This window comes from Dendronephthya gigantea, unplaced genomic scaffold, assembly GCF_004324835.1.
Source record: "Dendronephthya gigantea isolate DGI-Jeju-01 unplaced genomic scaffold, DenGig_1.0 000026F, whole genome shotgun sequence".
Taxonomy (NCBI): Eukaryota; Metazoa; Cnidaria; class Anthozoa; order Malacalcyonacea; family Nephtheidae; genus Dendronephthya; species Dendronephthya gigantea.
This window is the reverse complement of record NW_021163036.1, coordinates 2171311-2184264: the sequence shown is the minus strand read 5'-3', so window position 1 is coordinate 2184264 and position 12954 is coordinate 2171311. Positions and strand designations below refer to the sequence as shown.

The window sequence follows — 12954 nt, the reverse complement described above, 5'->3', positions numbered from 1 at the left end:
CTAAATACATAAACAATTGCAAAAGTAAAGAGTAAAAAATCACCAAAAGGGCAGGCGGGAACAGGCCTACTTGTAACAACTTGTAACAACTTGTAACAACTCGTAACTGTATGACGGAGACACATATGTCATTCTGAGCGATGTAGACGTGCCGGTAAACAATAACAAATGGCGACCAAACTGCAACTATTAAATCGTTCTTTACGCTTTTTCCGACCGATTAACCAGACTATATTACAGTGTATTGGCAATCAAACTATATTTAAGCGTTGTTACCATATAGATGATTCATTGACAGGGATTTCTGACGAACAACGGCAGGTTTGATTATACAAAAGGCATATTATTCTCTAATCACACCACTGAGACACGTTTTATACTGTTGTTGCTTAAATTACATATTTTGCATGTTTACAAAACTGTTGAATACAAACTGTTACATAGTGTATGCCATTTAAATCATCCAGATATAAAATTTCTGCGCTGATAACCGCAATTATTGCTAGCAATTTCTAGTTTTCCACTAGCAAATATTTTTCGTGCGAAGCAAATTTTATATTCTTTTGCATTCAAGCAATTTGTTACAGATGGTTGCATTTGAAAGCTCTGAAGATTATCGTCAGTGGAAAACCCGCCCTAATAATCACTAAAATTCTCAATGTGCAACATTGTCTTCCAGTTACGAGACACTGTTCAAAATTTTTTTGGGAAAGAACTGTCTCCATATGCTGATGAAATTGACAAGAAAAATGGCTTTCCGCAGATGAGGGTAAAGAATCTAATCCAGTTACTAACTCTGGGGCTGTATGGTACCAAAATTTTAAAAAAATGGTTATGTGTACCTTTTAGGAATTTTGGAAAAAACTTGGAGAGCTTGGTCTGCTTGGTATAACAGCACCAGGTATCTACATTATCTTTCAAATGCAATTGCTTGTTGCTAATTAGTTTTTCACAATATTAATTTTCTTCTAGTGGAATATGGTGGCTCAGGAATGGGTTATTTGGATCACTGCCTTGTTATGGAAGAAATGAGTCGCATTTCAGCAGCAGTGGCTCTTAGTTATGGAGCACATTCAAACTTGTGTATCAACCAAATCCAAAGAAATGGCAATGAGAAACAAAAAGAAGTTTATTTGCCGAAGGTCTATAATATGATGGTTTTTAGCTGATTAAAAGAAACTTTGAAAATTCAATCTGTTACGATTGTTTTTTTCTTATTTTTAAGTTGTGTTCTGGAGAGCATGTTGGAGCATTGGCAATGAGTGAAGCTAATGCAGGGTCTGATGTTGTGTCAATGAAGTTAAAAGCTGAAAAGAGAGGTTTTATAAATTAATCTTTTAAAATGAATCGGCACAGGTCAAATACTAATAAAAATTGATGGAAACTTTACCCTGAGATTTCATCAGTTTGTTAGAGAAACCTTTGTTTGTTAATTTCTTGTATTTTTAGGTGATCATTACATTTTAAATGGCACAAAAATGTGGATTACTAATGGCCCAGATGCTGATGTGTTGTTGGTATATGCAAAAACTGAAAACACTCTCAAACCTCAGCATGGCATTTCCTGCTTTATCGTTGAAAAGGATTTTCCGGGATTTTCAACCGGATTAAAATTGGACAAACTAGGAATGCGTGGTTCCAACACAGCTGAGCTCATTTTTGAAGACTGTGTTGTACCAGGTGTGCTACTTAAGATATTTTACTGTCACAATTGTTCTTTTATTAGACATGATCTAGGATTCAATTGAAATAACTGCCATTTCTTTTTAGCTGAAAATCTTCTCGGAGGTTATAATAAAGGAGTGTATGTTTTAATGAGTGGGCTGGATCTTGAACGAATGCTTTTGGCAGCTGGACCTGTTGGGTGGGTTAACAACGGCAATAATTGAACATTTCTATGATCAAACTAAGATTATGAAAAAAGCTTGAGGCAGAATACTAAGTACTCATCATTTAATTTTGTCATTCTCTAGAATAATGCAAGCTGCTGTAGATATAACTTTTCCTTACCTTCACACAAGAGAAGCTTTTGACAAGAAAATTGGAAATTTTCAGGTACATAATTTTCATCAGGAGTTCATCCAGTCCAGTCTTTGGATGGCCCCGCACCAAATATTAGGTGAAAGAATATCGGGCTTTAGTAACGGAACATTACCACTGCGATCTTTGTATTGCAATGAGATAAACCAAGCCTTGTCTTTGGTTTCCTTTAGTTAATGCAAGCGAAAATGGCAGATATGTACACGAGGCTGATGGCTTGCAGGTCGTATTTATATACAGTGGCGAGAGCTTGTGATGCAGGACATTTCAATAACAAAGTTAGTTGTATTAAAACCTATCAGTTAACGCATGCTCAGAGATTTAGATTTAAATTTGATTTGGTTTTTTATCCAGGATTGTGCAGCTATTATTCTTTTCGCTGCTGAGAACGCAACCCAAGTGGCATTGGACGCTATTCAATGTCTTGGTATGGTATTCTTATTGTCGAAGCCGTCTCTGCCGAATGACCTACTAAAATATTCAATCTTTCTATCATAGGAGGCAATGGTTATATATCAGATTATCCCACAGGCAGATTGTTAAGAGACGCCAAGTTATATGAGATTGGAGCTGGGACGAGTGAGATACGGCGTCTTGTGATTGGACGGAGTATAAATGACGAATACCGTGATGCCTCACGAGATCAGACACGCGCAACCCAATGATCGTATGACGTACATATGGTTATATCAATGTGAATGATAGAAGCCTGACCTGGCAAGAAATAACGAGGACACACGCACCCTTTTGCTATAGTATAATATGAACAATTTCTGAACACTTCTGTGTCAAATTTGAAATAAATATTTACCGCCAAAATGTGCAATGTGTTACATTTTATACGTACTTTAGTCTGCTCAAAAATTTGTATCATTGGATCCAAATTCTTGCAACGAAAACTATCCTTAATAACAGTAGATTACAATGTTTTCAAATTGTTGTTTTGTATGCACTTAAATTAGCAAAGCTAAGTGTCTGTTCCAAGCTATACAAAACATGTTTAAGCTAGTCTGTTAAACCAGTGTGACTAGTCAAACCTGAGGAGAATATATCTTGATAACACATGTTGAGTTCGCATATCACAGTAGACAGCCAGCCATACAAGATTAAGCAAGTTATTTGGTTATAATTAGCTGCAACATGTATAACCCCATTTAAAATGTGGTTCAGTAAAACGAACAACAAGTGTAGATCAGTTTGATAGAATTTTCATCCTTTTGTACCTTCATTCCTTGAAGAAACTGCAATGGGTCACAATGAGCGTATATAAGATCTTCAAGGTTTTCTGCAATCTGCTCGTCCGTTACCATCACTTTGTTTTGTCGAGTATGACAACGAATGTCTAGAGAGAAATAGAGAGAGCGTTGTTGATTTTGCGATAAATACGTTGTGTCTAATACAGTAGTAAAACGTAATGGTTAATCGTGGATAACCAAGATACTAACTAATAGCATCCACAGCTCTCCCTGGTGGTCCACGTGGACCCCTCTCCCCAGAAGCACCGTCTTTGCCTGGCAAACCAGTATCACCTTTTTCACCCATCACACCTTGGTCACCTTTTGGACCCTGAGGTCCCTCAGGCCCGGTAGGCGGGGTCATACATATTTGAACATCTGTCTTCTCAATGAAACATGCCTGTCCTGGTGACCCTGGTGTACCCCTGTCACCCTAAATAGAGGGAGTATCACAGATATAAAAGTCCTGAAATTATTATTATAAATATATATTATATATTTCCTAGGTTCATGCTATATCTCAATCTAAAGCTGGAAATGGGACTAATATTCAAGGGTATCTCACATTAGTTTAAACTGAAATATATTACTTTATCATGCTTCATACCCTATCCCCTTTTCCTCCTTTCTGTCCCTTCAATCCACGGTTACCCGGTAAGCCAACATCCCCTGGAAGGCCTGTCTGAAGCACAGTTTATTTGAAAATCATTTTAAGAAAAAGACACGTGAATAAATATTTCAACATTAGTCAACTTACCTGTCCAGGGATGCCAGCCTCTCCTTGTTGACCATCACGACCAGGGACTCCCTATACAACACGAAATTTTTAACATACTTTTCATAAGGAATATTTTAACGAATTTTACCTTTGGTTTGGCTTATTAAATGACCATTAAAAGACAGGTAATCGAGAAAACACTCTTCAATTCAGTCAAGAGTTTGCAACTGAGGGTGAAAGAAGTGAAAAGCGATCGTGTTGAAAAGAAAGCCTCTCTTGGTAATGGTTTGGTCCGTTGTTCATCACAGAAAATAGACAAAGTAATTTGATGCAGGATAAGAGAGAGAGAGGAACCACAAAACTCTCTTAGCTGAACAACGACAGCTACAACTAAAACTTGATCCACTAAGGAAAGTTTCAGTTATACATTTCAATTAGCTCCTTCCTCCTGAAAAAACTGCAATTTTCTTGTGCTTGAGGTCAAAGTAAAACTTACTGGTGGTCCGGGATTTCCTGGAGGTCCCACAGGTCCAGGGCGTCCTTTTTTTTCCCTCCTCCCCCGTCTGCTTCGGCGGGATTCTTTGAGCTAAAAATAGACAATAAGCTAGCAATATTGACAAGTAGAAATCTTTAGTTCTTGCTTACGAGTCTTTGGGTTAGTTGGAATAATTGTTTGTTAAAGAATCGCAATGATTTTGGATTGTTTATCATCAGAAGAAAAGTGACCAAATATCTAAATATTTTATCGTTTGGAAGTTATGAAGCGGCATCACACAGAATGCTGCTACTGTTTCCAACTGTGCAGACTACGTTTAGAGTTACATTTTGAAACATTCTCTCTGCAGGAAAATGATTGAACTAATTAAGTTTTGTTTCGTCAGATAAAAACGGCATGGATGACACTGAAGTCTGTATTATATGCAACTTTAAAATTAGTACAGTAGAATTTTAATTACCACCAGTTTATTTTCTTAATCAACACACTCTTACTATCAGGCATCAATCATGCTAATTGATAATTAAAACTAATTAATTATCAATAAATGTTCAGCGCCTTAATAATCCTTGTGAAATTAAGTGTTCAAAATCTACTCAAAATAATATGGTCATTGTTGCGAGCAGAATACGTAGGTGTCTGTCACAATCGAAGTTCACATCAATATGTATTACTAAATAGTCATCAATATACTCCCATCGTTATAAGGATATGAAACAATGACAAGACAATATGACCAGTTTGAGATTCATCTCGGGGAATTAACAAGAATATATGAAAATAACCATTCGGCATCTTTAAAGGACTAAGAAACACAAAAGCTTAATTAGGATTGCCCAGATTTAGATCTTGAGATCTATAAATACTTAGGCTTCCTACTTGTAGAGGTTGCTAGAGGCTGGTTGAATTTCCAATGTGAAACAAAATTCACCACATACCATCGCAGAGTAATATGACCATTAACAGCCACCCGATTAATAATCATGCCGAACTTGTCCGATAGAAAGTGGAACCACAGTATAGTGACTGATTTCGTGCGAGCATTTCAAAAGTGAAATCAAATTAACAATTTTATCCAGCAAGGCTATCAGGAAAGTCCGCTAACAACCGTTCGATGACGAATTTACAGCTTGCAGCCTTGCAAAGCTAGTGAAAATCTACCAAAATTCCGCAACCAAAGATCGTCCTTTCCAGAATTTCAACTATGAGATAATAGCATTTAAGGCTTTATATTTTATATAAAAGACCTGTCAATTTGTGGTAGGATTATTTTATACTAATGATCATCTGTGCTTGCCCTAAGTTAATCCAAGGATTTTGCTAATTTTTCAATGCGATTATTTTATAAATGAACGATATGTATACAACTGTTTTTTTATACCCTTGTTAAAAACCCGGCGGGTTATAATGCAGGGTAATATCGGTAGTTATCTCCCTGCTGTGCGAACACTATTAGAACACTATTATACATGAAGAACTACCCTGATTCACCAACATGATAACAACACGTCAATCATTTGTATTCGGCTGACATGAACCAGATAACGTATGGTTCAGGTTGAACCATTTTTCGTTCTACTAAAGCTAACTGGCGAATCTGCAAAACGCCCAACTTTTAGAATAAGAATTTCAGTTATAATTTAATGTTCCATGATCTCAAGAGAATAGAAAGACAATCAAGAATAAGCATAATTAACAATCCCCTATACACATGCAAGCCTTGTAAGGAGCTAGTGATGAATCGATGTACATATATGATTATGCATATAGGAAAGATAAAAGCTCACAAAATGAAAATAATCTGCGCCATTCATGTTAATTACCTACCCGTATATAAACGATAATGTACTTATATAGTTTGAAACTCTATTAGTATTCTATTGGTACTCTATTTACTGATCTGACTTGAATGAATTAGATTACGGTATTACAGCAATTTACTGATAATTTGTAAATGTTACAAGACAGTATCTATCACGATGTTTAAAGTGAGACGTTTTATAGTTTTAATGGTTATAAACGATCACCATGCACCACTCATATTTCGTTATTGCAATTAAGGAACCAGATCATATCTTCATAAATCATGTAATATTATCTAATGATAATTATCTGATGACAGTTTAATGGAAAGAAAGTCTCTCATAGTCGCAAGGACATGGGTAATTATTGAAGGAGAAATATTCCTACAAAAACCTATAACATTTCAATAATTACTTAAGATGTTTGAGAGATGAATTGCTCAAAAACCTAAGTTAAATAACTTCTTTAATTAAACTGACGCGAAATGTTCTTATGGATTCATAAAAATGTATGGAAATCATTATAAGGTAAAAACAGTGTTAAAAATGGCAATAAAAATGAACACACTAAGGGCCTGTTTATATGGAGCGAGTTATCCCGTCTAGGCTAGGCGAGGTTAAAATTGTATAGAATGAAAGACTACTCAGGTTAAGCCTTTGATGTGATGCGGTTTTTACCTCGCCTAGCCGGGGTAACTCGCTCCAAGTAAACAGGCCCTAAAAGTAAAATTAGAAACGCTTTAAAGCAATAAATATTTGTGATCGTTTAGCAATACCAACACATGATGTATAAATAAACTTCAAAAACACCGCTTTGGCAACTGGCAGCAACTTTAATGTCTTTTGTACCAGATTACGTTAATGCAACAATAGCAGGCGATACCGGTGAAATACTGGAGGAATAATACTGAACTCTTAAATGCGTTCATAAAAATGCTGTTTGTCATATTTTTGAGTTTTGAACTACAGTTTATATAACAGAAGTTATGTTCGGTTTTGTTTGTGTTAAACAATAAACATATTCATATGAAGCTGGATGAACAAGGCGCTGGTCAAGCCAACATACAGAATGAGAAAATGTAGTCGTAACCCCAAAAGTGTCTGACAGTATACCTGAACGACATGCAAGTGCCCCTTAACGTTTATAGCAAAGCAATTCTTTAACGAAATATTCTACAGTTCAATGATAAATTTTTTATATATACCTTAGACAGTGTTCTCCATCGGTTCTTTTCTTCAGTGGTAATCTGTACGAGAGCCGATATACATAAGATACTTAGTAAGATTGTAATATAGTTCATCTCTTCACCTTTGATCTCTACCGTTCAGAGTGTTGGGTTGTCTGAGTTAGTCTCTGCATCAAGCGTCGTATTTATATTGATAGCTCTGCGGTATGCAAAGACGAACCTAAATACCAAGACCCACTTTAGAACGGCAAGCGAGACAGAATTTATTACGTCTTTGCTTGGTGTTGTTCCTTCCTCACAATGACGCTGCTGGTGGTTCACAGTTATGCTGTGAAAGTTTTGAATGGTTTTCAAACAGCACAGTAGGCCTCAGCTTGCAATGAAAGCGATTCTGCCAAACTGTCATGGAAATGAGGAAATTGAAGGCAAAAAGCAAGACAGTACTTGAAATTTCTGTTGTGCAGCAAAGATGATTAATAACTTCTACCAAAACCTGTCTGCACAATATTTTGCCATTTTGGGAAACGACATTTCGCCCACCTTCCAAACAAAAAGCGCTGCCAAACTTGGAATTAATAATAACTATAGAGAAAGTTAGTGAAATCACTTTCATTTAAAACGATATTTGTCCATTATAGGATATAAATTCTTGAAAGCTCTCATCAGAAATGGAATAATTACCCTCTACTGCTTCACTTAGGGAAATTCTATCATCTTTGCGTTTCTGAAAACATCAGAAATCTTTCGTTACAACATTCTTATCAACTGATTCAGTCCAAAAAAACCTAACAAGTCCTAAAACAACCAAACAAATATCTCAACTGATAAGAAATTAATTAATTATATCAAATATAAACAATTATTTTTCACTCCAACAGAAACAATTTTGTTGGCACTCAAATAATTAATCCCCAATAGAGTAATTAGCCAGTAAATTTCGACCAATACAAAGGTTAATTTAAAAAATAGGCACTGTTACATACGTAGTATTTTATGGATGAGTAAATTTAGAAACACATCACTTTTGACAAACACTATCCATCATCTTATATGCTCTAGTTTGCGTTATTATCAAAACATCGATGTTTACAACTGGGAAATTATACCATGCACATTGCATAATAGAAAGCGTGATAGCATCCTCATCCACGTGAGGTAATTCATCCCCGCGTATGCAATAATTCGATCCTAATTTTAACCAGAGGTTCAACCTTGTACAACTCTTCTTGTATTTTAAATAAATGAAATTGCTCTATTTGTTTATAAAGTGGTGGTTTATGGTATGAACTTGATTTCACACATTCCATGACTTCAGAAAAAACACGGGTTAAACAAGTCACAGATTACTAAACACATATACAGTATGTTACTTCGCATTGAAAGGGATTTTAAATCAAACGGCATCCTTTTTTGGTCATAAATATTTTAATCCCTACACAGCTAACAAAATTAGATTTACTATACACGGAGAGACAAGGAAGTCTTTGTTTATACACGAACACATTTCAATGATAATGTAGTCGGCATCGTATTCGTCATGTTTCTTCATTGTCTTATTCTTTCATTCTAAACTTCGGCTAAACACACATGCAAGAAACAAATTCTTCTATAATTGAATTCTATATGTGGAATTTTGGCACAAGAATTCAACATGAAATCTCTGAAGATACATTTCGAGAGAATGCATGTAGCTTCATAAGAACGAACACATTTTTACATTCGCTGATAGTAATTTAAACGATTTTTAATTTCTAACATTGACAAGACAATTGACTTTGAATCAACAGTAATTGATGTACTGTTATTGTTAGCCAAAAAAACGATCTTTTTACAAAAACGACCCGTTAACATGAGATCGACGGAATGTGGGCAATGCGTCTGTAGTTTTTAGGTGAAATAAAGCTACAGTAGTTTATGAAAGGTTCGCGAGTGAACTCGACTGTGAGATTCATATAAATATACTCTGAAGGACATCCCGCATAGGTTCAGCCAGAATATTCGGTGGTAAATGTCAAACCTGGTTGTTTTCTTCTTATCATTTTCTCCGCTTCGATGGTTTCTCGAAAACTTGTTTCCCTGCTGCTGAATGAGTGGCTTGAAATTTAAGATTTAAGGTGTTCTCCTGCGCCCAGGGAGACTCAAACTGCAAGAAAGGGAAATAACTATGTTAGCAATATGAAGTTACCTAACTGCAGTCACAAACGATAAAAGTATTTCAATACAAGTTTTTGCACGTGTACATTGTAACTCTGTATACTTGATTCATTATTAAAGAGACACCGAATGTAAACACTGAGAATGTAACATACCGAAGTTGTATCTTGATCCACAAGATGTGTATATTTTGTTCGACCAGATCTTCCAAAATTCTTAACTTGCATGACTTTAGGGAGAACTGTTTTATCAAAATGATCTTCCAAAGTTGGATTAGTAATATCTCGTCTGTACACTTGATCTTCTTCATTCTTTAAAAAATTTAATAATTACATATTTTAGAGTACAAGTAAAGACAATTTTTTAATGCAGATATTGTTTAACAGTTGAAAACTTACAAGAAAGAATGCTCCACGATGATAATATTTCTGTAAGAACTTGTACTTTCCTTTAGGCATTTTGTTGACAACAATTTTTGGATTATTCTTCAATTCAATCAATCTTTCTTCCTCTGTCATATTGTGGAGACGTTCTGCCTCAATCTTTTCTTTCTCCATCCTAAAAAGATCATGAAAAGTTTAAAGAAATTCTTAGAGACTCAAGTAGAAAGCCAGTGAAGTCATGACATCACTTACAATTCTCTTTCTTCTCGATCTCTTTTAATTCTTTTCAACTCTCGGACCTTCCATGCCTCATACTGTAAAACAATACATTATATTATTTCACATCTAGACATCATTGTGTTGTAGAAGCCAAGGATTGTGTTGAGTTTCAGGCAGTCCAGCTTTCTTCCCCATAATTACAAAATGAAAAATCAAAGAAAAACGTTTTTCTTAAATAGCTAACCTCTTCTTCGTCATTTTCATCATCAGTGATCACAACATCTTCTTCTTTTTCAACTAAAACACGACCAGAATTTATTCAATGATTATTAAAATAATTCATTTGCACCATGCAGTGGTATAGCAAATATAAAATGCTTCACCTCCTTGTTCTGCTTGTATTTCCTTGTGAATAATCTCTTCAACCAACTAAAAGATTAATGTTCAGTTTTATTAATCTTCAGTTAAATATTTCCAAACTGCATTACACGTTTTACCTTTCTGGAAGTTCTTCGTCTTTCTTCCATAATTTTTTTCTTTTTTTCTTCCTCTTTCACCTCATCCAGAGTCATCTTGTCTCTTTCTTGGATTGTCACTCTGTCTGATCTGTTTCAAGACAACAATGACAATGAAACAAACACTCTTATTTTCATTATGATTGTTTGAATAATAAATGGCTGAACATTTTACATACTTTCTAACAAAGACAGGTTTAAGTCGGGCCCCAAATTCTTCATCTGAATCTGAATACTCTTCATACTCTGATGACTGAAAATTGATAAAAAGCATAAATCATAAATCATTTCACAAAGTCCATAAATCATTTCACAAAGTTCATATATACCTCATCTTCCTCCTCTTGGTCATGGTCAGACTTTGGTTCCTCCTCAACATCTAACAAATCCTACAAGGATAAACTTAACAGATTGCAACATTTCACATGGAAAAAGGTCATAAAAAAACTAGAAAGATGAATGAACAAAACATTCCTAACGTTAAATAGGTTATCCTTACAGTTTGTGCTTCTTTCTGTGCAATTCTTTGCCTTAGTATAGCTCTTCTCCTGTCAAACTCCTATAATGTAGATATAACTAAACCATTTAATCTAAACTGCTTTTTCTCACTGTAGAAGAGAAACTCTTAAAATCATTGAGAAATCTGGCACTCACAGCATCATCAACTTCTTCTTCATCTTCATCACCACTAGAGAAGAAATATGATATAATAGAATATTGCTTAAGAAATGGATCATTTGTTGAATTGTATACAATGAACTTTAACTAATATTACCTGCTCTCCTCCATGTAATGTTGCCTTTGCATGTGCACTGTTTCCTGAATCAAATACAATATTTTATCATTTTTTAAGACAGATGTAGTGTCATCTTGCATGAATAAATACTTAGGTGGTCACAATCAACAACTCATCTAGTCAAAGTGATAACAAGCACTCAAATCATACTGTATGCTGAGGATATAACAATTAGATATCTGTAAGATTACCTCATCTTCAGATTGTTGATCTTCACCAGTTGCAAGAACTTCTGGTTCTTCAAGATGTCGTTCTCTTACAACCTCTGATCTATTTATTATTTGAACATGAATACTGTGTGAATGCATGCAAATGTTCATTTGGAAAACAACAAACATCTAGAAATGATGGGGGTGGATCAATACAACTCTTGTTTTGGTTATAAGTGATGATGAAGGAGAAGAAATTTAAGCCATGATAAGATCTTACATATCTGTCCGTTCTCGACCTTGTAATCGCTTTAAACGTCTGTCAGTTTCCTCAGCTTTATCATATTCCTAAATGTTCATCAATTGGAGTTAGTTTGCTATGATGAGGGACTAGTTTGTATGATGCGAGTTTTATATGATAAAGGAAGGTCAGTTTGATATGATAAGGCATCAGTCTATTCATAATTATGGGTCAGTTTGGTATTTGGTAGGTACACCACTGGCCAAACCAGACCAGACCAGACCAGCCAGTTATGAATGACAAGGACTTTATGGGGGAGAATTTTATTTACCTCTTTCAACCGCCTGTCCATAAGGATGTCAACTGGTTCACGTTGCTCCTGAACAAATTCATCTTCTTCTTCATCATCCTCATCGCTGGATGAAGGTGCATAACCTGGCCTAAAGTGAAAATAATAGAATATAATCATAATATTCCATGAGTAAAACCTACACTACAGATCTTATTGCAAGCTGCAAGATACCTCTTTCCTGCCACATATCTTGTGACTTTAACTTTCTGCATTGACAGTTCACCTAAAAACACCAAAACAGACAAATAAATAAACAAAAATAAACCAAATCTAATGATCAGATGATTCAGATTAACAATAATCTACACAAACCTTTTTCATTTTTGACAGGAACAGCTCCTGCTGTCGATTGGATGGGAAATTTTGATGCAGCAGACATTGTCTGATAGTTTAAAATGTTCTCACATGAGACGATTTATTATAAAATGACTAAATTTGATATAAATATTCTCGATTTTTAAAAACTAAAATTCAATATGGCGATTTTGACCGCTCGTATTTTTTCTGGCCAGAAGACTGAGTCCAACTGCCATTGATCTATATAAAAAATGGAGAAAATGGAGCTATTAAATCATATTAGGTTATTAGGCATGGGTTAGCTGTGTCCTGGAAAGCGAGGATCGCTCCCGCGACACAGCTAGCCCAAGCCAAATATGCATATTTTTAA

General features: G+C 35.2%; 3 protein-coding genes across 3 annotated transcripts; 1 reads left to right on the top strand and 2 right to left on the bottom strand.

Moving 5' to 3' along the window:
• The first annotated feature begins 84 nt into the window (after window positions 1–84).
• On the top strand, window positions 85–2771 carry LOC114523274 (isovaleryl-CoA dehydrogenase, mitochondrial-like). Its single transcript, XM_028544147.1, has 11 exons — window positions 85–321; window positions 680–769; window positions 850–901; window positions 973–1142; window positions 1226–1319; window positions 1450–1680; window positions 1771–1864; window positions 1974–2055; window positions 2214–2318; window positions 2395–2467; window positions 2539–2771. The coding sequence occupies exons 1-11, from the start codon at window positions 169–171 to the stop codon at window positions 2703–2705; spliced, it is 1311 nt and encodes a 436-aa protein (XP_028399948.1). The 5' UTR covers window positions 85–168; the 3' UTR covers window positions 2706–2771.
• Window position 2772: 1 nt separating this feature from the next.
• Window positions 2773–8258, bottom strand: LOC114523275 (collagen alpha-1(II) chain-like). The gene is made up of 6 exons (XM_028544148.1): window positions 7497–8258; window positions 4490–4579; window positions 4033–4083; window positions 3883–3957; window positions 3486–3708; window positions 2773–3382 (listed from the first exon to the last, which is right to left on the bottom strand). Exons 1-6 carry the CDS (start codon window positions 7590–7592, stop codon window positions 3207–3209), a joined length of 711 nt encoding a protein of 236 aa, XP_028399949.1. The 5' UTR covers window positions 7593–8258; the 3' UTR covers window positions 2773–3206.
• Window positions 8259–8380: 122 nt separating this feature from the next.
• LOC114523191 (microfibrillar-associated protein 1-like) lies at window positions 8381–12747 on the bottom strand. The gene is made up of 17 exons (XM_028544053.1): window positions 12600–12747; window positions 12459–12510; window positions 12267–12375; window positions 11975–12042; window positions 11737–11815; window positions 11525–11568; window positions 11404–11437; window positions 11249–11308; window positions 11079–11138; window positions 10929–11002; window positions 10732–10840; window positions 10618–10663; window positions 10479–10531; window positions 10268–10329; window positions 10031–10190; window positions 9788–9943; window positions 8381–9621 (listed from the first exon to the last, which is right to left on the bottom strand). Exons 1-17 carry the CDS (start codon window positions 12664–12666, stop codon window positions 9514–9516), a joined length of 1341 nt encoding a protein of 446 aa, XP_028399854.1. The 5' UTR covers window positions 12667–12747; the 3' UTR covers window positions 8381–9513.
• Between the last annotated feature and the right edge of the window lie 207 nt (window positions 12748–12954).